We start from the raw sequence: 24001 nt of genomic DNA on the forward strand, positions 1-24001 counted from the left end.
GGGATCTGGTCAGAAAAAAAATCGCGGTGAAGAAGGAATTTGGGCCTTCTTACAGAAAAGCAGTAGCGGTCTTAGCTGTCAGCGGAACAAGATCAGTAGTACTACCGCCACTTGCTGGTAAAAAGGAAAACAGAATTGTTTCCATCGACCTGGTAATACCACAAACATGTGGCCAATAATAAATAGCCGGCCCAGTGGACTACCAAGAAATAGCAGAAGACCAAACTTTGCTACAATCCAAGAAGTTCAAACTGAGAGACTAATCACATTTGATAAACTTGCAGTAAATAAAAAAGGACTATGCAACAAAGCCATGGAACTTGTGCCTCTTGAAACCCAAATTGCAACAGTTCATGAACATACACAAATCTACAACGATGTAGCCTCAGACTATACAAATGTAACAAAATAAAATGGAAAGATCAATGGAAAGATCAATGGAAATCTGGAAGCAATCCCACCAATTGACAGAACTGCATCTGGCTACTTTATCAACTTTGATGACTTTTCCGATGATCCAAGTGAACATGGAGACAAGCCAGCAACAAAAACTTTCAAAGAAAAAATAACCGAGCTTTTTCACCAACTAAAAGAAACATATCTGATTTCACCATGGATTGAATTTTGAACTGTGTTAGGTGTACTTTTCCTGCTGCTTTGGCTCATCATGGTTTTATGCTTGGGTAAATTCATTGATGGAAAATATAGTACAATGGACACAGCAAGTCAGAACATCAACTTGGTCCTAAAGTCTCACAGATCCTCTCACATCGAGAAAAGAGAACTATCATCAGTGAACATCACAGCCAACCCAATACCTGGTGGTATAGCATGGGGCAGAACTGACTATGAAATGTATGGCCCAATTGAGCTCTTGAAGTATCCACACCAGTTTAAGGTTTCCTTAAGTGATTTTGTGATATGAAGTTCTTTCTTTGATGATTGGGATTTTGAAAATATTAATAAAATTATGTCCGATTTAGTAATGTCAGCTAAATTCACAGAACATGATTATGTGCAGGGTTCATCAAATTATGAAGAATTATACTGTTACAATCACTATGGTCATCACTATTTGCATAAATCTACTCAACCTAGAAATGTTTTTACTTATAATCAATGGGAACATTGTCCAACTCCACCAAAAGGAAGTTCGAAGACATTTTATGAGTAATTTCCATACTTCTCAGGGTTTAACAACAGTGATCCAGAAACTTTTTATTTTAAAATGTTAAATAAGACAGGAATGAAAACAATGTTAACCTCTTCGCCGCTAATGACAAGGGTAACTCGTCATGGACTTTATATTGATTTCAATGGAAATTAAATACAAACTAAAATAATGCCTTAGCAGCCAAGTGGTTAACAAATACTAGATTGATTTATTCTGAAAAATTTTATGACAAAATGTCTACATTTGGTTTTGAATTTTGGAAAAATAACATTGAAACAAAAACCATCTGGGGAACAAAAGACTGGCAGGTACAAGGTCTAGAATCATTATTTAGAGCCTGCATGATCCCAGAACAAATACTATTCCTGAATGATACCATTCAACAAACTACTTGTCTTGGTTTAGCTAAGATAAAAGACCTAAATAAACCGTCTATTCCGAAGCCCATATCTGATAGCAATAGTACTATGGATATGGAAATAGACGTATCCCATATTTTTCATCAAAACAGAACAAATCCTGATTGGAAAAAATGGTTTATCTGGCCCACAATTGTGGATGATAGCCATGCACTGCGCTTTCTATTTGGTGGTTTAGGACGCGAGTCGTGCTCCTTCGGATTACTCCCCGCTCAGGAGTATAGATAATGTGTAAGGATTGCGCTGGCACTAGTTGTGCAAGTGTCTCCTAGGGCACTGACGATTAGGTGCTGGAATAACCAGCAAAACTCTAGTCAATAAAGTTTTCAACAAAGTTTTTTCTTTTTAACTTTTCATAAGTATTTTATTCATACTCGTAGAGATTATTCTGTGTACATGCTTGAGATTTGTTCAACCATAAATCATGTAGATCCGACTTGGTTATAATCAAACATTCTTTTAATCCGACTTATTTTTCGAATACATTCCAATGCATTTCGGCCATGAGGCCTTCATCGGGGAAATCTGCGAAACAAAGGTTGTATCCATCACTTTCTTGCATATTCACAAAAATGTATCAATGAACAGTGTGTTGTAACAAATTACAACTGAGTAATGTTAGTGGAAAAATGTCATCCATATGTCTAAATTAAACATAAACGGAAACAAAAGTATAAATATAAGCAAAACAATCACTGTTGTATTAACTGAGTTAAATGACTACCTCTTGGTCTCCTATCGTGGCGCATTGTTATAATCTACTTTGAAATGTGACCTGGAGCTAATACGCATTACGCGCTGGGATATTGAATGTAACTATCCCTGCGGGTTACCCACCCTACTCGGCATACTAATGGCCTTCTAATACGTAGTACCGGCTACGTTTTTGCCAGAATCGGCATTTTTACGATGTTAACAATTGCCGCGTTTGTTTACAAAAACGCCTTGGTGCATTGTTTGTTATGCTCGCACTTTAAGTTACATAACGGTGAGAGTTTTAAAGTTTAGCGCTCAGTGGAGATGCTTACCGGAGTTGAAAGGTTCTTGATGTTCAATCGCGCTGCCTGAATTACTGCCTTCACTGCAGAGATGTTGGCGTGTGACGCGTTTAGGGTGTAATTACACGAGAGTTACGCGCGCCTATATTAAAGGGCCAGGCTGATAAGATTTAAAGGGGCTTTTCAAAATAATATGTAAAACCGTTTAGGATGGCGTCACTAAATGACAGTAAATTTAAACATGATGTGAGGGTACCCATAACATATATCTAAATATCATGAACATTGCTAACATATATGCAATATCGGTATGATGCACAGCACAAAACATGGATTGATACATTATAAATGAATAGTTCATAAGTAACAACTGAATTCTGTCCGTTCATTAATCCCATGGGGGCTTAAAGTCTGTAAGTGGTATATCCAGTGGTTTTCACGTTTTAACAGGGCTTCTCTGTTGTCTGTTTCTTCATTTTTTCCACAACTTCCAATATGCAAGCTTTGATTTGATTAATTTGATGATTATGCTCAACAAAGTGGGTAGCTACTGCTGATTTTAACTCTTTAGTTCTTATGTTACTTTTATGTTCGGTAAGCCTTATTTTGAATTTGCGTTCCGTCTGTCCAACATAGGCTTTTCCCGCACGGGCACTTCATCATGTAAATAATGTTTTTGGTATCACATGTACCATTAACTTTTAACTTGGAGAGTTTTAATTTGCAGTTTAGTTAGGTTAACGTCTGAAATGTTGATTACCAAGTTGTCTATCGGTTCTTTTTCTTGTCTTTCTTGGTCGTTACATTCCGAGTTTGTGGAGGATCTTTCTCCTTCTCTTGTTCTGAGTTTTCTTCTTGACCTCCTGGGTCGTCTCCTGCGTTGGGGCCTACTCCTAAAAAAGGCTGAACAACTGTACTTGTACTAGCAGTAGGTGTAGGTACTGTGGGTCTTTTTCTAGATGTTTCTGAAGTACCAATCAAAAGACAGAAAAACACTACTTTCGACGGCAAAAACCAAAAAGGAAAACAAAATAACATGCGTAAGCAAATTTTCCACAGTGAGTCCGCAGTTCAAAAAAATCATTAAGAAACATTGGCGAATACTACAGACTTCATGGCCGAAATGCATTAGAATGTATTTGAAAAATAAGTCGGATGAAAAGAATGTTTGTTGATAACTAAGTCGGATATACATGATTTATGGTTGAACAAATCTCAAGCATGTACACAGAATAATCTCTACGAGTATGAATAAAATACTTATGAAAAGTTAAAAAGAAAAAACTTTGTTGAAAACTTTATTGACTAGAGTTTTGCTGATCTGGCCCACAGACACAAATAACTGTCAAGATAGATTCCTGAACAAAAAACAGGGGTTCAAACTGACCAGGCCAGACCCAAGATATTCCCAGAGACAACATCCAGGGATAGTTTCAACATACAGTGTAGGGAAATTATGCCTTGAGTGGCTACAGAAATCCACACTGGCTGAAATGAAGCAACACTTGACTTTACTTAAAGAAGGTGCTGACTTGCGAGATTTCATACTGGGACCTCGCAAACAGCGTCAAAAACGTTTCATAGCGGCCGGTATATACGCTGCATACAACGAAGCTTGGAAAGTAATGCAAATTGAAACAGCAGAAAAAATACGAGAAATTGATCGTATAAATTTGGAAAAATCACTTTCTGTAGTGGACAATGGGTTAACGACTCTGTCTTCCAGAATATATTCACTGAACAGTATTGTATCATCTGCCTTTGATATAATAGAGCAAGACTTGCTAATGTTATAACGTGGTCAGTCCCAATTGCGTTCTATTGTACAGCTTGGCTGGACGTTGCAAAACCTACGTTCAGGCTACGTGCCATGTCGTCTAATCGACATAACGTCATTATTTTCTATCTTTAACCTTACTGATAAACAAATCAGTTTGGCACAAAAAGGAGCAGACTATACGATTCTGAGCATTGAAAAACTTGAGAGATTACCATTGACAATGTCAGAGAGACCTGTCATTGAATGGATAATACACGGAACAATTACAATTCCGATAACAACTTTCCAGTTTAAATATTGCCAAGAATATATACCAGCAGGCCAGTATGAAAGGTTGGGTAAAGGATACATCAAATCAACCTGGGATTTACCTTACACACACAAATGTTATAGTGAAGGGAAAAAGGAGGTATTCCTTAGTGGTAATAATTGTAACAAATCACTAAGCGGTACACTTCTGTGTCAAGGTATTAACTTGCATGGAGCCTGCGAAGGGTCTTCAAATAACCTTTCATGTCACCTGCAAGGCACTCCTGCAAAACAGAGCCATTTTTCAGACAGCTATCCAACGGCAGCTATGTTCTAATAAATGACGACAGCTGTTGTGGAATGGTGCCAGGAGAATGCTATCTCGTAACTGTTACTTCCAGGGTCGTTTGCTGTATGCAAGTATTGTATCCAAACAGCAATCCAGACATGGAGGCGGCAATATGGCCTTATGTGAATATCTCTTCTATTCGAATTGATACTTTAAGCAGAATGAAGTCTATTCTTTTACAGACTACTGTGCCTTTGGCCTCGTCCAAAGAAACGTATGATCTACAAGTGGCAAGGACAGCTTCAGAGATACATACCATTTTATCGACAAATTGCTCCGTGCATTTCGTAGAAATGTTAAGTCAAATTTTAAACATGTCTGATACCAGTGGCATCGCACATGTATTTAAGACAATTTTTTCGGGACTGTTAACACCATTTGAAACAGTTCTGGGCATCTTCCCGAATGTTGTCCATTCTGTCTTTGGCGGCCTACCTTTAATTTTGGGACTCGTTGCAGGAATTTTATTTTTGTTCCTTCTGCTCCGATATGGCAAGCCAAGCCACAGACCAGACTCCAGCAACGATGGAAGAAACAATCCTAGCAATACGATATCGAAACCTTATCACTAAGGTCCTCGGAGATCTGAATACTACCTGGTTTCTTTCATTCAGACCAATCTGGCAGGATTGCATCTTACCTGTGCTTCGATGTCTGCTATGCGGAGAAGAATGCGTGTTGGACGTCTGTCTTACACTACCATCAGCAGTACCAATGGATAGCGATACTTTGCTTTGTCCAGTAACGACTCATGCAACGTGTTGTCCTCAGCGGATCGCTATTCTGATTACGGCATTCATTGAGACTTCACCATTACGAATAGGTGGCAGTGAAGTACGAGAGGAAAGCAGCACCAAACAGGTACAACCTTCTGTGAGCATTGCTGATCCAAACATCGATGATGGCAATCACGCTCACAACTGCACAGTTACAGTATTTTCAAACTTGGTCGAACTTTCACCTGATGTTGTAGACCAATTTTTTGCAAGCCTGTCTGATATGATGTTCTCCCCTGAACAACGAGAATAACTTTTAAAAACAACAAGTACACAGCGTTCCCTGAACTCTGAATTCGGCCTTCAGTTTTGTTAAACAAAGCTACTGAAAACATTTGGAACTATTTTTCCCCTGAAAGCGAAATTATTTTTCTTTCACATCAAACATATTTACCCTTTTTTCTGGCACATGGTACTCTGCTTAAAGTAGAACTATTCTAAAAGAACAGAGCTTCTTTAATTTTTAGAGACATTAGAGAAAATATTTACCTCCGCCTCTAGCACATGTACAGTATCGTATAAATATATGATGAAATGGTCTCGACCTTCTTTTCTGTATACGGAGCCATTTCATGTGTAATTTTCGCAATTCATTCAGCTGATATATATATATGCATTTAACTGAATGATAACCCTGCTTGAAAAAACATACAGTACCAATACTCATTTTCGTGTGTAAACCATGCACCATTTCAAAAGCAAATTATGTATTTTGGGGTGGGTTGGAAAACACACATGTATCGTATGTTTAATATTGCTTATTATTTAGTAATGATGGACATTAATACGTGGAGTGGGTGTTGTATTTCTATCTAGGACCCTAATTCAATATTCCCGATTCATGCCCTTATGTGGTTATAACAAATAATATCCTTATAAAGGCATAGGAATCATATCCATATTTAGTAATAGCCCATGCAGTCCAAAACACGGCAAGGCTACTCCCATAGACTCCTAGAAAGCACAACGCGTTCTTTAAACAAACCAAGCCTCCAGCAGCCCGGGAATTCCCCCTGCTTTTGTTTTGATTTGCACAAGAACTCCTGGAGTCCAGAAAGAACTGTTAGTTCTTAGTGACGTCTTATGTCCAACCTTACGTCAAACCCAGCACCTTTCAGGTATAAATATACCAACGTTGCCTTAAGCAAACACACGGTGGTGGGGATCAGAGCGACGTTCTACTTGCCCGGGAGCTCAGCTGTTGCTAGAGCCGAAGGAAAACGCCCCTCCCTTTGACACACTGAGAGAGACGCTGTCTTTTTCTCCAGCCGAGGAAATCCAGCTCCGGTGTTCCCAAGTCACCCTCGCGGGTTGCTGGGAGATCCAGTCCTGAGAAGCGTGATACAAGACCTCCTTCATTCTATAACCAAGGTACGGAGCTGATTAAAACCTTAGAGAGAATTCTTGATTCCGATTCTTGGCAAAAACCTAACTTAACTTAAAACTGCAACTTACTTACTCCTTCCCACGTATTAGGCTTAGGTCAGGTACACCGGGTTAGGCGTATCTTAGAAGCACCAGTTGAGTTTGTTAGTCAATGTTTTTATGTATGTATATATTTTATCTATTTTAAAGTATCATATGGCTAAGAAACCATATCAATGCTTTTACAGTATTATTTCATAATATTACTTTTACTGTACGCACTTTACTTTATAATAAGTATTGCAATTGTGGCAATTAATTTCTCTTGCTTGAGAAAGAAGACTGCTCAATAAAATAACACCTTTTATTGAAAACGCCTGTCTCTGCACTCTGGTGAAATTAAGCATGCACGATTGACTGAGTGAAATAGCTGTCTATTGTTTTCACACGACTCTAGAGATATACTCTTTATTCTGAGGGAGCAAAGTTGTCATGTTTATGCGGTTGTCAGAAACTAATCCCTTCTTGTCTAAATCAGGACGGTTAACCCTTTCCTGAACATTCGAGAAAGTTTCTAGTGAACTCTGAGCTAGGTGGCAAAACTAATTACGTCTAACATAGTCAGTAGAGACCTAGATGACCTCAGTCCTACGTCTACAGTGCTGTTTATGTTATTCCAATGCGCAGAGCCTATTGGGACTATAGGAACTACACTACATGAGGTTTGCAGCAGATTTTTTGTAAGAAAATGTTGAGGATCCATGTAAGCCACACCTCCCTGGAATCCCCGGGTGTCTAGTTATCAGACACATCTGGGTTTTTTCTGTTCTCCTAGATGTCTGCAAGCCTGGGACCCAAAACACAGGTGCCCGCCTATATATCAAAAAACAACCTGGTTTTTCAAGGGGGACACCTGTGTTTTTGGTTCAGGGCTCAGCCGTCATCTAGGGAAACCTGCCAAACACAGGCATTTCTGAAAACTAGACAGCCAGGTGAGACCAGAAAGGTGTGTTTTGCATTGATCCCCCAACATTTTTCTACCCAGTGTCCCCTGCAAACCTCAAATTCTGCTAAAACAAATCTCATTTTCCATGTTTCTGGGTTGGAAATCTGTGGGCTCAACGGGCCTGCACACATTTCCTACCACCCAGGATTCCCCCAGGTCTCCTGATAAAAATGCTACCTTACTTCTGTGGGTGGGCCAAGTGCCTGCTACAGGAAAGGACCCAAAACAAATTGTGGAGACATAAAAATATCAATCTCAAAACAACCTGGTTTTTCAAGGGGGTCCCTATTGTTTTTTGTCCTGGGCTTAGCGGACATCTAGGGAAACCTGCAAACCCAGACCTTTCTGAAAACTAGGCACCCAGGGGAGTCCAGGGAGGTGTGGCTTGCATTGATCTGCCAACATTGTCCTACCCAGAATCCCCTGCAAATCTCAAATCCAGCTAAAAAATAAAATGTTCCTTACATTTCTGTGTGGGAAAGCCATGTGATCACTGTGCCCGCACATATTTCCTAGTACCCATCATTCCACCAGGTCTCCTGATAAAAATGCTACCTTACTTACGTGGGTGTGCCAAGGGCCTGCTACAGGGAAGGACCTAAAACAAATTGTGGAGCCATCAAAATTATTTATCACAAAACGACCTGGTTTTGCAAGGGAGTCATCTGCGTTTTTGGTCCTGGGCTCGGCGGTCACCTAGCCAAACCTACCTAACCCAGAAAACTGCACAACCGGGGGAGTCCTGGGAGGTATTGCTTGTGTGGATTCCTCAATGCTTTTCTACCCAGAATTCCCAGAAAACCTCAAATTTAGCAAATAACAGTTGTAGAATGTTTTATTAATACCAAATGACTTTCTATTCATTTCTACCTTCCAAATGTAAGACCATGTGTAAATTAAGAAGTCATTTTGAAAACTGTCCTCTAATTCACATGCTTGTATGGGTACCCACAATTTCAGAGAGGTGCAAATAACTATTATTACAGCTAAACTTAATTTTTTGTTCCCTTTTCGGAAATACATAGGTGTCCTCGATACCTACATTTCACTCTTTATATTTTACCAAATGAATTGCTATATACCCGGTACACAATGAAAAACCATTACAGGGTGCAGCTCAGTTATTAGCTTTGGGTACCTCGGGTTCTTGGTGAACCTACACGTCCTACATATCACCACAACCACAAGGGTCCTGCGGACGTAACAGTATATTGCTTTAAAATATGTGCCACACTTAGAAGGAGTTACAGGTAAAAATGTTGGCACCAATGGCTCAATTTCAATTTGTTTTTTATTTCAACTATTGGCATCTATAGGAAAACCTTGAAGGATCTACATAAATGACCCCATGCTGAATTTAGAATAGTCTACTTTTCAGAAATGCATAGCTTTCCGAGATCCATTATTGGTTTCACACCCATTTCTACCACTAAATTGAAGGAGGTTGTAAGCACCAAAAATAGGAAAAATAGTCCCAGTAAAATGCCAAAACTGTGTAGAAAATGTTGGTTGTGCTGAAAAAAGTCTGCCTGTTCCTTAAAGCTGAAAAGATGGTTATTGTAGCATCACAGGCCCTGTGTTGATACCATTTGCAAGGAACAAAACCGACACTTTCTTCTGCAGCACGTTTTCTGATTTCTTTTCCCCCCAAAACTAAAAATTGCTGTATTTTGGCTAATTTCTCCGTCCCCTCAAGAGGAATCCACAAACCCTGGATAACTTTAGAATCCCCAAGATATTGGAAGAAAATGCCGCAAATTTGGCATGGATACCCTATGTGGACAAAAAGGTACAGGGGCCTAAGCGCAAACTACCCCAAATAGCCCAAAAAAGGCTTAGCACGGGGACTAGGAGGCCTAGCAGTGTAGGGGTTAAAATATTTGTAAATAAATAGTACAGTATTTCAAAATATATCAGGAAATACGAAATCACAATTTTTTTGTAATTGAGAAATGTGATGCAGGCAAAGATTTAAATAGGAGCAAATCAAATCAAAACTATTCACTTGGTGATATGCAAAAGATATTCACAGAAACTAGATTTCTAAACATTGTTTGCACGTTTATAGTTTTATCAGTAAAACCACATGTCAGTGGGAAGTTTTGTGGCTATTTGAAAGTAAAATCTGTTGATTGCAAATTACAATGTGCTACCAATTAATGCTTTAGTTATGTATTTATTAAAAGTGATGTTATAGTGGCAGCACAAGTGTCGGGCCTGTTGTGGGGAAACAAGCCGGCCAGAGTCGCACAATTGAAACTGGTTAGAGACTGGTATAGCGGGGGGATAGCGCTCCCAAACCTTGAACTGTACTACTGGGCGGCCCACCTTAAGGTGATCAACCAGTGGATCCATGCTGCACAGGATGACCCGGCATACCGGGCTGACAGGAGTCAACTAGGCATGAACACCCTGCTGGCCCCGCTGTACAACAAGGGATTGTTGACAAAATTGAGAGGCCCGACCAAACACACGGTGTCTATATGGCATAAAGCTCAAAGACGCCTAGCCTGGGAGGGGGTGATTACCAAGCTCACACCACTATGGGATGCCAAGGTCTTAGGTAATCTGCGACGCAGTAAGGGATTTGACCGGTGGGACGACATCGGGATCTCCACAGTAGGAGATATGTGGACGAGGGATGGTGTGATCCCATTCGCGGCCCTAAGGGAACAGTACGACATGGGAATAAATGAAACATACAGATATGTACAAATTAGACATGCACTCCTATCTGTACTAGAGCCAGGTACGATGGTCCCGGAATCGGCTCCGTTGGAAGACCGATTGCTTACGGACTATATGGAAGCAAGGGCTACGTCACTCACCTACCGTAAACTGGTAAACAACCTACCGGATCCACTGGTGAAGCTGAAGGAACACTGGGAGGACGAGATTGGGGACATGGATGAGGCAAACTGGAATGAGGCATTGGCATCGCCCAGGGAAGCGGGTATATCAGCACGCTTTAGATTGGTGCAATTTAAAATATTACATAGGGTCTATTACACCCGCACGGCACTACACAGAATCCACAGGGCAGATCACCCATATTGTCTGAGAAACTGTGGGGAGGAGGGTACACTATTCCATACGTTGTGGACCTGCCCCAATGTGCAAGACTACTGGCGGTGAGTGGCACGCACGGTAGGCCAGACTTTGCAAACAACATTTACACCTGACCCTAGGGTTTGCCTACTGAATGTTTGGGACCCGACAGACCTGACGCAGCATGGGAAGAGATGGGTAATCATTGGTATGATGCTGGCAAAACGTGATATAGCAATGAACTGGGGGGCGCAAAACACCCCGACCCTGGCGCAGTGGTGCAGAAATATGGATATGTTGATGATGACGGAAAGAGCAGTATATCAGCAGAGGCATAACCCACGTAAATGGAATAAAATATGGTCACCTTGGAACATATATAGGGGGGAAATCTGCGAGCCACGGCCTGAGGATGACGATATTGATAGCGCAGAGGAGGATGAGGAGGATGAATGAGGGGGAGGAGTGATGGCAGGGGGAGGGGCAATGGGTACAATGGGATACAGGAGCCTTACGGATCGCTATGTTGCTAGGTACTTGATAAACTATAAACTATGTATATTGACTTGAGAAGTTTTTACCCATGAAACTGGAATAAGTTAATTTTGTCAGCGAAAATGTGTCAGGACCCGTTGGTTGTAAGTTGAAACGTAGATAAAAGATAAAATTTGAAAAGTTGCTCAAATGATTGGAGGCAGCTGAATGTTGAAGCTGCACTGATAACTGATTAGAAGTGTTTGTATAACATGTGACAGCAACAATAAAAACAAATTTAAAAAAAAAAAAAAGTGATGTTATAAACATGATTTGGGAAACATGCCCAGATGACAATGCTGTTAATGAACCAGAAGGCAAGTCGGATGTCATGTGTATCCTATATGTGGCTAGATTTGGATTATATATGGAGCAAAACTTTAGTCTAGTAAATCAGACAACAAGGTTTTTGTACAGCCTACATGCTGAACTCATATCTGAATGTGTTCTCAAATTTAATGATGAAGTAAATGGCAGCTCAGTGAATTAAAATATTTGCCCAGGATCACATAATTTGAAACCAGTTTATGGGTTGAGAGCATTACAATTAGGTTGAGTACATTATTTAAGTCAATAGACCTATAGGTCTGGTAATATATGAATGATTTTTCGAGGGCTGTTCTTCAGGCTGCACAGTATTCCTGCAGCCATCTCTTTTGTGCTACATCAGTTTGCGTTGTGCTTTTGCAATGAAGCTTCAGGCGTGCTCTTATAGCCTATGCCATGGTCCTGCAATCTGTGACTTTCCCCTGCATCTGTGTCATGCTCTTACAGTCTGATCAGTGCTATTGCAGTCTACTATGCACCTGTAGTTTCTGTCACCCCTCTTAGGTCTATGCTGTTTTTCTGCAATCAAGAAAGCAAACTAAATACATTTGTACTTTCTATATCTCAACAGGGATACATGGGTCTGATACAAATTGTAAGGACCTGTGCCCATGTGTTATCAGACAGTAGTTATTTACAGGTTCTCTTCCACGGTCTCCACACATCAGCATATTGGTCAGATGCTTCATTTCTTTAACCTCAGAATTTAGTTTCCTTTGCTTTCCTTCTCTCCAGTAGCGGACTGGCCACTTTGCCAACAGGGCATTTTACCAGGATGCTGGGTGCCCGTAGGGTGCTTTCATCTCCCACTGGGACTGGTGGAAGCCACCCTGGTATTAATTATCACCATTGCCGACGCAATTTATATAACAGCGTGCTGTGGTATTCAGCTAAGAATAATGATTCACGCTATGGGTAATGGTTCACATGGAGAAATGAGCTTCAGCAACATGATAAGTAAGGGGCTCGTGCCCGGGGTTTTGAAAACCAGAAGAGCAGGCCAGTTATATTTAAATTAATTAAAAAAAATATCTACTGCCTGTTTAGGGCACTCTGAGCCACTGTAAGACAGGCAGCTACTGCTAATTGGCATAATATGAGAGTAGCATACTTTTCACAATGTAGCAGCATGCTGTTGGCACATTATATTTCTGGTGAGAAAAGAAAGCTTGGAGGATATGGAGAGGTGATTGGTGCAAACAAACCCACCAGTCAGGTTAGCAAGAGTAGTAATAATCTGTAAACATTATTCTGATGTTTAGTTACGACTGCTGAATCCTCACCTTTTGAGCATTCAGCAAACGACAGGCTGGATTTGGAAATTTTTAAATAGTACACCTGCGTGCTGGTAGGTGGTGTTGTGCAGCTCCACACAACATTGTTTTTTTCGGGAAATGATGTACCGAGCCGCATGTAAGCGCCACACGTGCATGCTGAGTCAGTTCTTATCTGTCTGCACCAGATGCGCATCCAGAGCTACCCCTTGTCTCTTCACAAGACCGCTCTTTTCAAGTTAACACAAAAATTCCAGTGTGCAAAGGAAATATCACTTCCTAAAACTACAGGGTTCAAACTTTGTTGGGACTGTTGTGAGCAAATTTCTGTGACAGATCCCCATCAAGTAATGCCTGTGGTGCTTGACGTCGGACCACAATTCTAGAGCCTGTACTGAATTCACCCAGATTTAATCCAAGGGCACCTGGGACAGCGAGCGAATTTATACGTCGCCAAGCACCGGAAGACTCCAAGCCATGGTAGGCCAAGCTTGAAAGGAAACACTTTTGTTTTGGTCTAAGTTATCTGGTAGTCAAAAAAGAAGCACAAGAAGTCCAAGCCGGGTTTGGCACCTTCCAGCAACTCTAGCTGCAGGCAAGACACTCCCTCTGAGTCGATTCTGAATCTTGTCCAGATGGACCCCCGATTTCGGGATCCATTGGTGATGCTGCAGCAAATCCAAGATTTTTGTGAGACTATACTGCATCTTTTTGCCATATTGCTGGATTCCTCTGGGGTGTCTCTAGGCCTCAAGTAGGCATAAGGTCCTGATGAACAGGGCCCATGTTGAACAGACAGATAGCTTGGTGCCCATCTCCAGGTGATTTCGGTATTCCTGGCGCAGCACCTGACACCAGAAATCTTGCTAGTCCACGCTAATGCTTTCCTTACTGCTCCACTGGACTTGAAATCTAAATGCTTCGAAACATTCTTTTAGTGTATGTTTTTCTCCACCAGCCTTGCCTTGCACTTGGTCAACATCAGTTGTTTGCTTGGTCGTTACTCCCACACACTTTGGCACTCTATTGCCCAGGTTTTGCTTGCTGCACCTGTTCGAAATGGGATTTTAGCAGGCTAGGGCATGTGCCAAAGCCAGGCAGAAATCACCACTCTAGTCAGGATAAGGGAGTTGCAGTCCTAAAAGAACCCCTGCTCACCCTCTTGGTAGCTTGGCACGAGCAGTCAGGCTTATCTTAGAGTCAGTGTGTAAAGCATCTGCACATAATCAACCGTAATACAGTGTAAACACTACTAAAGGACACCACACCAGTTTAGAAAAATATCCAATATTTTTTGATACTTAAGACAAGACCAAAAACGATTAAAAAAAATACAGAACTTAAAAATCCACAGTTATCAAAAACAGTTCCTCGATATCGATAGCTCTGTCCGGGGCTATCACGGCGTCATGAGCAAACAAATCCAAACAGCTTTGGCTGACCCCCGGCTCGCAGGCCAGCTACTGTGTCGGGAAATCCCGCAAACAATACCTTTTAGAAATGCAGGGCGCCGATGACCTCTTGTTGAGCTTCCGAAAACACTGCATCCGCAGGCGTCTGTTCTGGAGGTCGGTGCAGGAGTCATTGGGGCCCTCGAAGTCACACGTGTTGCAGGTCGATCTCCTCTCTGGAGTCAGGAGTGCTGGCGTCAGCGGCGTTGTGTGCTGTGGTGCGAAGTGCAACTGTGTGGCGTGCGCTGCCCTCAGGTCACGGTGCGAGCAGCGGCTCGGTGGCTGTATCAGATGGCGTCGCCAGTGAGACCAGGGTCGCGGTTCGAGATGAAGGCGGTGCTCGTCATGGTGCTGGCAGGTCACGGTGCAAGCAGCGTCGTCGTTGTTGCTGAAGCACTGTCATCAGCTGACTAACTGGAGTCGATGGCGCTGGCGTCAGTAGGCCAAGGCTGCTGTGCGGGATGAGGGCGGTGTGTCGTGTAACTTTACAAGCGGTGCTCTCGAACCACGGTGCAAGCAGCGGTGTCGATTTTGGCGTGGAGCGTCGTAGGGGATACCAAGGAGTCGTCGTGAAGTGAGGTGGTGCGAGCAGCGACTCAGTGGCAGCGTCAACAGGTGTTGTCAGTGAGAATAGGGACGCGTTGCAGCGCTGCCCTCTGCGGCACCAAGGCGTCGTTGTGAAGCAAAGTGGTGCGGAGTGCGGTGCCCACAGGTCGCGGTGCGAGCAGGAGCTCAGTGGCAGTGTCAACAGGCGTCGTCTGGGAGACCAGAGTCGCGATGCGGCATTGCGTCGGTGCCCTCTGAGGTGCCTTCAGGACACAAAGTCAGCAGCTGCTTCGTAGACGTTTTCGGGTTGCTTTTCTTCTGTTGCAGCACAAAACACACAGCCCCCAGTGCTGAGGGCAGAAGAACTTGAAGTATTTGTTGTTCCTGAGACTTCTTGATCAGGGGTCAAGCTCTACCTCAAGCCCTTGGAGAAACTCACAAAGTAGATTGCAGAAAGTTCATTACAGTCCTTTCACTGCCCAAGACAGAAGCAACCACTGCAGGCAAACACAGCAAAGCACGCAGCAAAGTGGTAGCCCCTCCTCACAGCTTCCCCAGCTCTTCTTCTTGGCAGTCTTCTTGATCCAAAAGAGTTCTAAAGTTCAGGGGTCGGGCACCAGTATTTGTATCCAAATATCCTTTGATCCTCTAGGCCGAGGGTGTCTGTGCCAAGCCAGAACAAGTTCTGCCTTCTCTGGTGTGATTTCCAGGCAGGGAGTGGAGACTGCATTGTCGGACGCAGACCAGGCCCTTTGAGGTGCGGGGTAATCTCTTCCCTCTTCCCCCATCGCAGCCCAGGTCTATTCAGCCCTTTCCTGACCTACCTAGACTATCGGGAGCCACACGTGCTTCCTAGCCATCTGTTGTCCAAAACCCAGACAGGCAATCCACATTCCAGCAGAGGCACACGGGATGACTGAGTAAGAAAGAATACCTACTTCCTAAAAATGGTATTTTCAAACACAGAATGTAAAAATCACCTTTACTAAAAGATGCATCATTAGATCCTGAGTTCAGGCATACTAAATTGAATTCTTCCACCTAGTTCCCAGGGCCAGTTATGTTTATAAGATGTTATGAACAAACTTCCCATTCTATCCTATGACGAACAGGTAGCCTTGCAATAGTAAAAAACAAAATGGGCTGTAATTCACTATCAGGACATGCCACACACACCAGGGCATGTCCTACCTTTTACATACACTGCACCCTGCCCACAGGGGTACTTTGGGCCTACCTTAGGGGTCACTTACAGGTAAGAAAAGGGAAGGTTAGGGACTGGGCAGTGTGTGCACGTGCTAAGTTGACATGACAGTTACAAACTGCGCACAGACACTGTAATGGCAGGTCTGAGGTACCTTTTCTGGTCTACTCACGTGGGTGGCACAATCCTGCTGCAGGCCCACGCGTAGCATTGGATTCCCATGCCCTGGCACACTCAGTGCACTTTACTAGGGGCTGACAAGCCAATCATGGAAACACTAATCAATACCACAATTTACACAGAGAGCATATTCACTTTAGCACTGATTAGCAGTGGGAAAGTGCCCAGAGTCCTAAAACCAATACAAACATGTCAGGAAAAGATAGGAGGAAGAAGCAAAAAGTATGGGGATAACCCTGCAAAAAGGACCATTTCCAACAGTACCCAACATCTTACTTCCTGTTCTCACTCAAGTCATTCAGGTCGGCTGTGATGTGGTGAAATTCACCATCAGATGTGGGCTGGATACTGCAGACTGCATAGGCGTCACACCTGGATGAGGTCCACATGCTTCTCCAGGAACGTCCAATCTTCCCTGATGGAAATGGCTTTTGATTGCCCTCGCCTTTACAGCAAAAAAGTAGGCTGGGCCCTCAAGCTGTGTTAAAAAGAGCAGGGGCAGGGTGTGGTCTTTGGGTCTTTCTACTCCTGTATGACAGTTTCAATATCAGTTTGTCCCCTTTGCAGATATGGTAGAGGTTTCCAATTCCCCTAGCAACAACCTTTGCTGCCAGTCCAGCAAACTCCACAACCATTTTGTGGCCAAGGCCGTAAATCTCAAAGACAATATGAACAGCGGCAGCATGCAGCCTAGTCTTTCGCTCTTCCAGCTGCCACAGCTTCAAAAACTCCTTTATTGTGCCCTCCTTGGCAAACATCGACTTTGTCGGAGGCAGTATCCTTCATTTTCTCCCAGAGTGTACAAATGGGTCCTGCAAATTGTTCTGCAAGACTCACATTTCCACTTACTTTCCAACCCACCACATCCTACAGCAAATGACGGGGAACCCTGTGTCTCTTTTACAGCATGAAGTGCAGTGCCTTTTGGTCAAAGGGTTAATAGAGAGGGTGCCAGCATCAGAAGTTGTTGTTACTCCTGCTACATTCTGGTGCTGAAGAAGGAAGAATGCCTTCATTCTATTTAGACCTTTATTCTTTCAATCCCTTACTGTGGTATGAACAAGATGCTCACACTGGCCAATGACATGTCTGCCATCAACCTTGGAGACTGGATGGTAGCATTGGATATTCAAGATGCGTATTCCCACATCCTCATCCTTTAGGCCCACAAGCACTATCTGCAGTTCTTAGAGGGGCAAGAGCACTTGTAGTTTGCAGGGCTCGCCGGGAAAATTATGGCAGTGGTTGCTGCACATCTTCGGAGGTTGAAGGTGCCATTCTACCTATTAACTGCTGAAGGTGAGCTCTTCCTAGGCAGTCGTCATACTCCTCCAGATTACAGTGAACCTTCTAACATCATCAGGGTTCACTATCAATGTGCCAAAGTCACACCTGCCCCTCTCCTTCTTTCAAGCAATTCTGGACATGATGCTGTCTTGTGTATGCTGATGTTTCAGCCGCTGTCGGTCCCAAGTTTAGAGTTGTGCACTCTGTTCAAAGACATTCTGCTTTTGGGCTCAGTATCTGGGGCTGCAGACAATCTAGAAAGCTACTGACGTCAGCGCAATGGATGATGCTTGTGTGTGACACTGTACGTCACTCCCGGAGCAGAAAGATGTTGGTGTGGAGTTACACAATGCCATCTACTGGCTCCCAGGGATGCTGATTGAAAATTTCCAGATCCAGACGGATGCCTGATAAATTATTCACACTGTGAGGAATCTCCTGTTAGAGCATCCACTAGAAAGAACAATTCCGAAGGTTAGTAACTTGTTTTTTGACAAGGTGTAGCACTGTGCGAATGCACAGATTACCTGTAGCGCACATGTTCTCTGCCTTTCCTGCACATGCCTTATGTATTGTGGGGTTAACCTTGCATGTTAAAAACACGCTTTTTTACACAAAACAACTTGCACTCCTGGAAATACACCAGTTCATGAGGCAGGAGAATTCGGACTGGTGGATTGCAAGATAGAAATCGAGGTAGTAGAAGTTCAATTTAAGTATGAACGGCAGTTGAAGGAGACATGGGTGAGTCACTGACACCACATTAACTGTCATATCCAGTACTGCTAGATTTGGGGAATATGGATGTGTGAGTCTTTGAATGTGGAATTGGGTACTGAAGTGCGCAATTTCCCTGTTCTAAACCCATCACTTCTGGATGATAGGACTCTCACCTCATGTGTTAGTGATGACCTTTCTTATTGCAGGCATGCTCTAACATTAGAACGTGTCTAATTGAAAAAGAAGTACTGCATAATATAGGGACGTAATAGGCTTCCACTTATTATAAACTAATATTATGTGCTTTTTTGCCTCATTCTTTCAGATTGCAGCTAAGGAACTCAACATTTTCTGTCATTTAGATCATAACTTCATGACAGCAAGTATACCAACTCACAGATTGTTTGTACATGTACGCCGGCTCGTTGCTAAGGGATACAAGGTAATTTTATGTTATTTCAGGCCATTCAGAACATTTTGGTGAGCGTTAGTGAAATGTTCTGTTGCTCTCCTCATACCTGATTCCTAATTTGATACCGAGAGCCATTACATATCTGATACATGGGCCCAAAGAGTGGACTTTGTTTTATTCAACATTTTATAATCAATGGCGATTACGTTTGCACCAATATCATTCCAGGCAAAAGTGCCAAATTTGAAATCATGCCGACATAGCACTATTTAATTTGTTATTTATTGTATTTTTATTATTGACCAGGATACAGATGGAAATATGGTTAAAATAAGAGTAATACTCAACAGAGACCCAGGTGCACAACACTCTCTTGACTCACTCCAAATAAAATACAGAACATAAAATATATGTTAATCAACAAATAAGTGTATGTATATATATATTCACAAAAAAACATAGGTTTTATGGGTGATATAGTTAGCTGGACATTTCACTCGTACAAAACCATAGAAATTCCTCCGTTATAGTTAGTTCTGCTAACCATAACTCGCTCACCCACAATGCACTGCTGATGATGTCTCATATTACATCATTCATGACATGGTCCGTGACATCACTGATGACATCTGAAATGACATCACTGATGACATTCAGTGAATGTGGTTTAGTTTGAAATTTAAATATGTATTATATATATATATATATATATATATATATATATATATATATATATATATATATATATATATTTTTTTTTTATTTTTTTTTCAGGGGACCCACATCGCCCACTGGGGTTGTATTGAAGAACAGACCACATCTACCAGAAACCTTCACAGCACACGCCCACATGGGCGGGACATTCTATTGTGCTCAGGTGGCCTGCTCGAGTTGTGGGGTCTCCTATGCCAGTGATCAAGGGCGCTATGACGCCCGAAACGCGTTTGGCAATATTTGTGTGCTGAAACCAGGCTGATGTACTCCTTGGATTAAATGAATCAACACGCTGCGTTGTGGCTTCATCTGTTGTGGGCAACTCGTGTAGTGAATATATATATATATTCACAGAAAAAACCATAGGTTATAGACACATTTAATCATTCTCTCATACAGTCAGTCATGCACCTACTAAATCCTTCATCCAGACACTTATACATCCACTCATTCTTCAATATGTAAGACATATTTTAACTTTACAGAAACATACAGTCACTGGGTGTTGTCATCAGTGATGTCATCAGTGATGTCATCAGTGATGTCATTTGAGATGTCATCAGTGATGTCATCAGTGATGTCACTGACCATGTCATGAATGATGTAATATGTGACATCATTAGCAGTGGATTGCGGGTCCGCGATATATAGTTAGTGCAACTAACTATATATGGAATTTCAATGGTTTTGTGCAAATAAAATAAGGTTTTTTAAATGCTAATCCCTAACTATATATGGTCTATAACCTATGGTTTTTTCAGTGAATTTTCAAGGTTTTGTAAATGCAAATTCCTAACTATATATGGTCTATAACCTATGGTTTTTTCTGTGAATTTCATTGGTTTTTTAAAAGCTAATATCTATAGCTGTAAAATATATTCTTTATTAAGTGACGTATCACGTAGCCCGTGAGACGCCTCATGATGCATCACATAACCGTGACGTATCGTCTCTGCAGCGCAAACCAAACCTAAAACGTAAGCGCGCCAGAACACGCTTAAAGATATATATATTTTTTTAACCTTAATTAGACAAAATCCACACGTGCACATATCACAAACGTTCAAAAAACACAATATGTCGGGCTCCCGTTACGCTGCCGGTTAGCTGCCCGGTTAACGTACCAGGAAGCACCTTTACCGCGAAAAATCGCAATTTTTTTTTTCTTTTGCCCCGCAGGGAACTTTAATAGCCCCCTCATCAATCCTAGGGGTTCAGGAGGGGTCTGCCTTACCCCTTTCATTCATTTACACCTTTTTTTTTTCCACCTCTTGTCTCTCGATCCTACCGAGAGACAAGATGGCGGCCGCTCTGGACTGTTTACAATGTTGACAGCCAATCAGCTACTCCTCAGGATTTTTTTTTTTTTTTGGGCCCCGCGTGGTTTTATAATATCCCCCTCATCAATCCTATGGGGTCAGAAGGGGTCTACCTTGCCCTCTTTCCTTCATTTCCCCCTTTGTTTTGGTCTCCTCTTGTCTCTTGATCCTACCGAGAGACAAGATGGCGGCCGCTCCGGACTGTTTACAATGTTGACAGCCAATCAGCTACTCCTCAGACTCCCGTTACACTGCCGGTTAGCTTCCCGGTTAGCTGCCCGGTTAGCTGCCCGGTTCGCTTACCAAGACGCGTCTCTACGGCGAAAAAATCGGATTTCTTTTTTTTTTGGGGCCCCGCGTGGCTCTATAATATCCCCCTCATCAATCCTAGGGGGTCAGAAGGGGTCTACCTTGCCCCCTTTCCTTCATTTCCCCCTTTGTTTTGGCCTCCTCTTGTCTCTCGATCCTACCGATAGACAAGATGGCGGCCGCTCCGGACTGTTTAGAATGTTGACAGACACCGGAGGGCCAATCAGCTTCGCATCGCAAAGTTCCGATACGCGAAAAGTTCGCTAACCGGATCGCTGCCCGGAGCGCTGTTACAGATATATATCTTGATTTAAACGTTAATTTCTCAAAATCCACTGAAGCACATATATTGAGACCTAGCAAAGGCACATCGGGCTAACAGTCCCTACAATTTTGCCAAGTTTCGTGGAAATCCATTCAGCCGTTCGGGCTAAAAGTGAGTCCAACCGCCCTATGGAAATTAACATGGGAAAAACGCGTTTTGGGACCCCCCTTTTTTCTCGGCCCCCCCTTGACGAACCCCCCCCAAATTTCCAGGAGCTGCTCAGAAACAAAATGTGCCATTTTCCTGAAAATTTCAGCCGATTCCGTCCACAAACGCCAAAGTTATTAGACATAGAATTTTCAGAAATCCCATAGGGAAAAAATCCTAACTATATATACCTACTGGCGACCGCCAGTAGGTAATATATATATATACATATATATATATATATATATACCAATCTGTATTGAAGATTGAGTGGATATATAACTGTCTGGATGGAGTATTTAGTAGCTGTCTGACTGTCTGTTTAAGTGAGTAATTAAAAGGGTCTCACTTAATACATGGATTAGTAACTAAACTATGTGAATGTGTGCATCACTGTCTCTGTTGTTGTATAACATGCTGCATCAATTGGTCACTAACTACATGGGTGTGTATATTAGTGATTGATTAGCTGGGTGAGTATTTGTATGGGCCACTGAGTTTGTGTGTGGTAGGATTGGGTGTGTGTAACTCTATACATAGATGCGTGAATGGTTGATTGACTAGGTGTATAGGTTTAAGAGTGCATGTGGAAACAGTTGTTTGGGTGACTGAGTGTATTTATTTGTGTGTTGGTCAGCGAATATATGTTTTAGTTGTACCTCTTCAACAAAGTAAAAAAATAAAAGGCATTGTATGTGAGTTTGGGTATATAAATAAGTATATGTAAGAGTCAGTGATTGTGAGAGTAACTATATGAATGAGTGTAGAATTGTAATGGTAATTTTTAACATATTAACTGTGAGTTACTGTGTTTGAATAAAGGAGGTGTTGTGTGTATAATTGTGTAAGTGAGTAAATGTAAGTGTGATTAATTTTTTTCATGAGTGAGTAGGATGACTGCATAACCGACTAAGGTGACTGCTGATGTGTCAATGTCTATATATGTGTATACGTGCATTTGATAGTGTTCTATTAATTAGTGACTGCATGTATAAGTGATTCTGTTGTTGAATGGGTAGTTGTGTATGTAGACTCGGGAATCAGTGAGTGGGTATGTAGTAACTGGTATTGGTGTGTCAGCGGTTTCAAATATGGTACTCTGTATTTTACAGTGAGTGATGAAAGGTTATACTAGTGTATGATGAGGTGTATTAGATTGTCACGTGGATGATGTCATTAGTGATGTCATCAGTGATGTCATTTGAGATGTCATCAGTGATGTCACTGACCATGTCATGAATGATGTAATATGTGACATCATCAGCAGTGCATTGCGGGTGCGCGAGTTATAGTTAGCAGAACTAACTATAATGGAGGAATTTCTGTTGTTTTGTACTAGTGAAATGTCCATCTAACTATAACACCCCAGAAACCTATGTTTTTTTCTGTGAACTTCAAACCTTCTTTAAATGCTAATTTCGAACTATAACGTCTCTGAAACTTATGGTTTTTTTCAGTGAATTGTAAAAGTTTTTTTACATACTATTTTTTAAGTGTAATAGTAGTTTTACCAATTTTTTTGTACTGATTTTCGACAGTTTTTTAACTGTTTATTTATACATATTTTATTAATTAAATAACATTATATATTTTTCTGAAAATTGCAAAATGATTTCTTTTTAAAAAGTCAAACTGAAATTGTTAGACCTGACCTCCCCGGCATGGCCCTTCATATCCCTGAGCAGGGCCCCTACCAGTATAACCATGTCCCATGTCCCGACTAGCAGTAAGCCACCCCAGTGTAGCCCCCACCCTGCTCCCCAAGAGCAGGAATCCTAGGACCCAGAGTCACTGCTACCGAGTCAGGCCAGTCAGCGCCCTGCCCCCCCACAGTCCAACCCCAGAGAAACCATAGCCCCCTCACCCCCGGGCCAGCTGTGGGGGAGCGAGCCTTCGACCAACAGGATGGGGCGGAGGAGTTTCGATGGCACCTCCCGCCAGGCCGGCCCATCCCTGTCGGGCGGCAGAGAGCTCCTCCCACCTCCGGACTTAAAAGCCAGGATGCCAAATGGCCTGCAGGAACCGCCCAGCCCCCGGACCAGAAGAAGCCATCTGGAGAGGGGCGGAAACTGGGCAAGACAAGGACAA

At 42.3% G+C, this 24001-nt stretch overlaps 1 protein-coding gene across 1 annotated transcript in view; it reads left to right on the forward strand.

Moving 5' to 3' along the window:
- Nucleotides 1-24001, forward strand: part of MSH3 (mutS homolog 3) — a 2089876-nt gene that overhangs the window by 168251 nt on the left and 1897624 nt on the right. The window contains exon 5 of the mRNA XM_086960834.1: nucleotides 19013-19129. Coding sequence (XP_086816960.1) covers nucleotides 19013-19129 — 117 coding nt within the window. The remainder of the gene's footprint in view (nucleotides 1-19012; nucleotides 19130-24001) is intronic.

This window comes from Lissotriton vulgaris, chromosome 3_1, assembly GCF_964263255.1.
Source record: "Lissotriton vulgaris chromosome 3_1, aLisVul1.2, whole genome shotgun sequence".
NCBI classification, from domain to species: Eukaryota; Metazoa; Chordata; class Amphibia; order Caudata; family Salamandridae; genus Lissotriton; species Lissotriton vulgaris.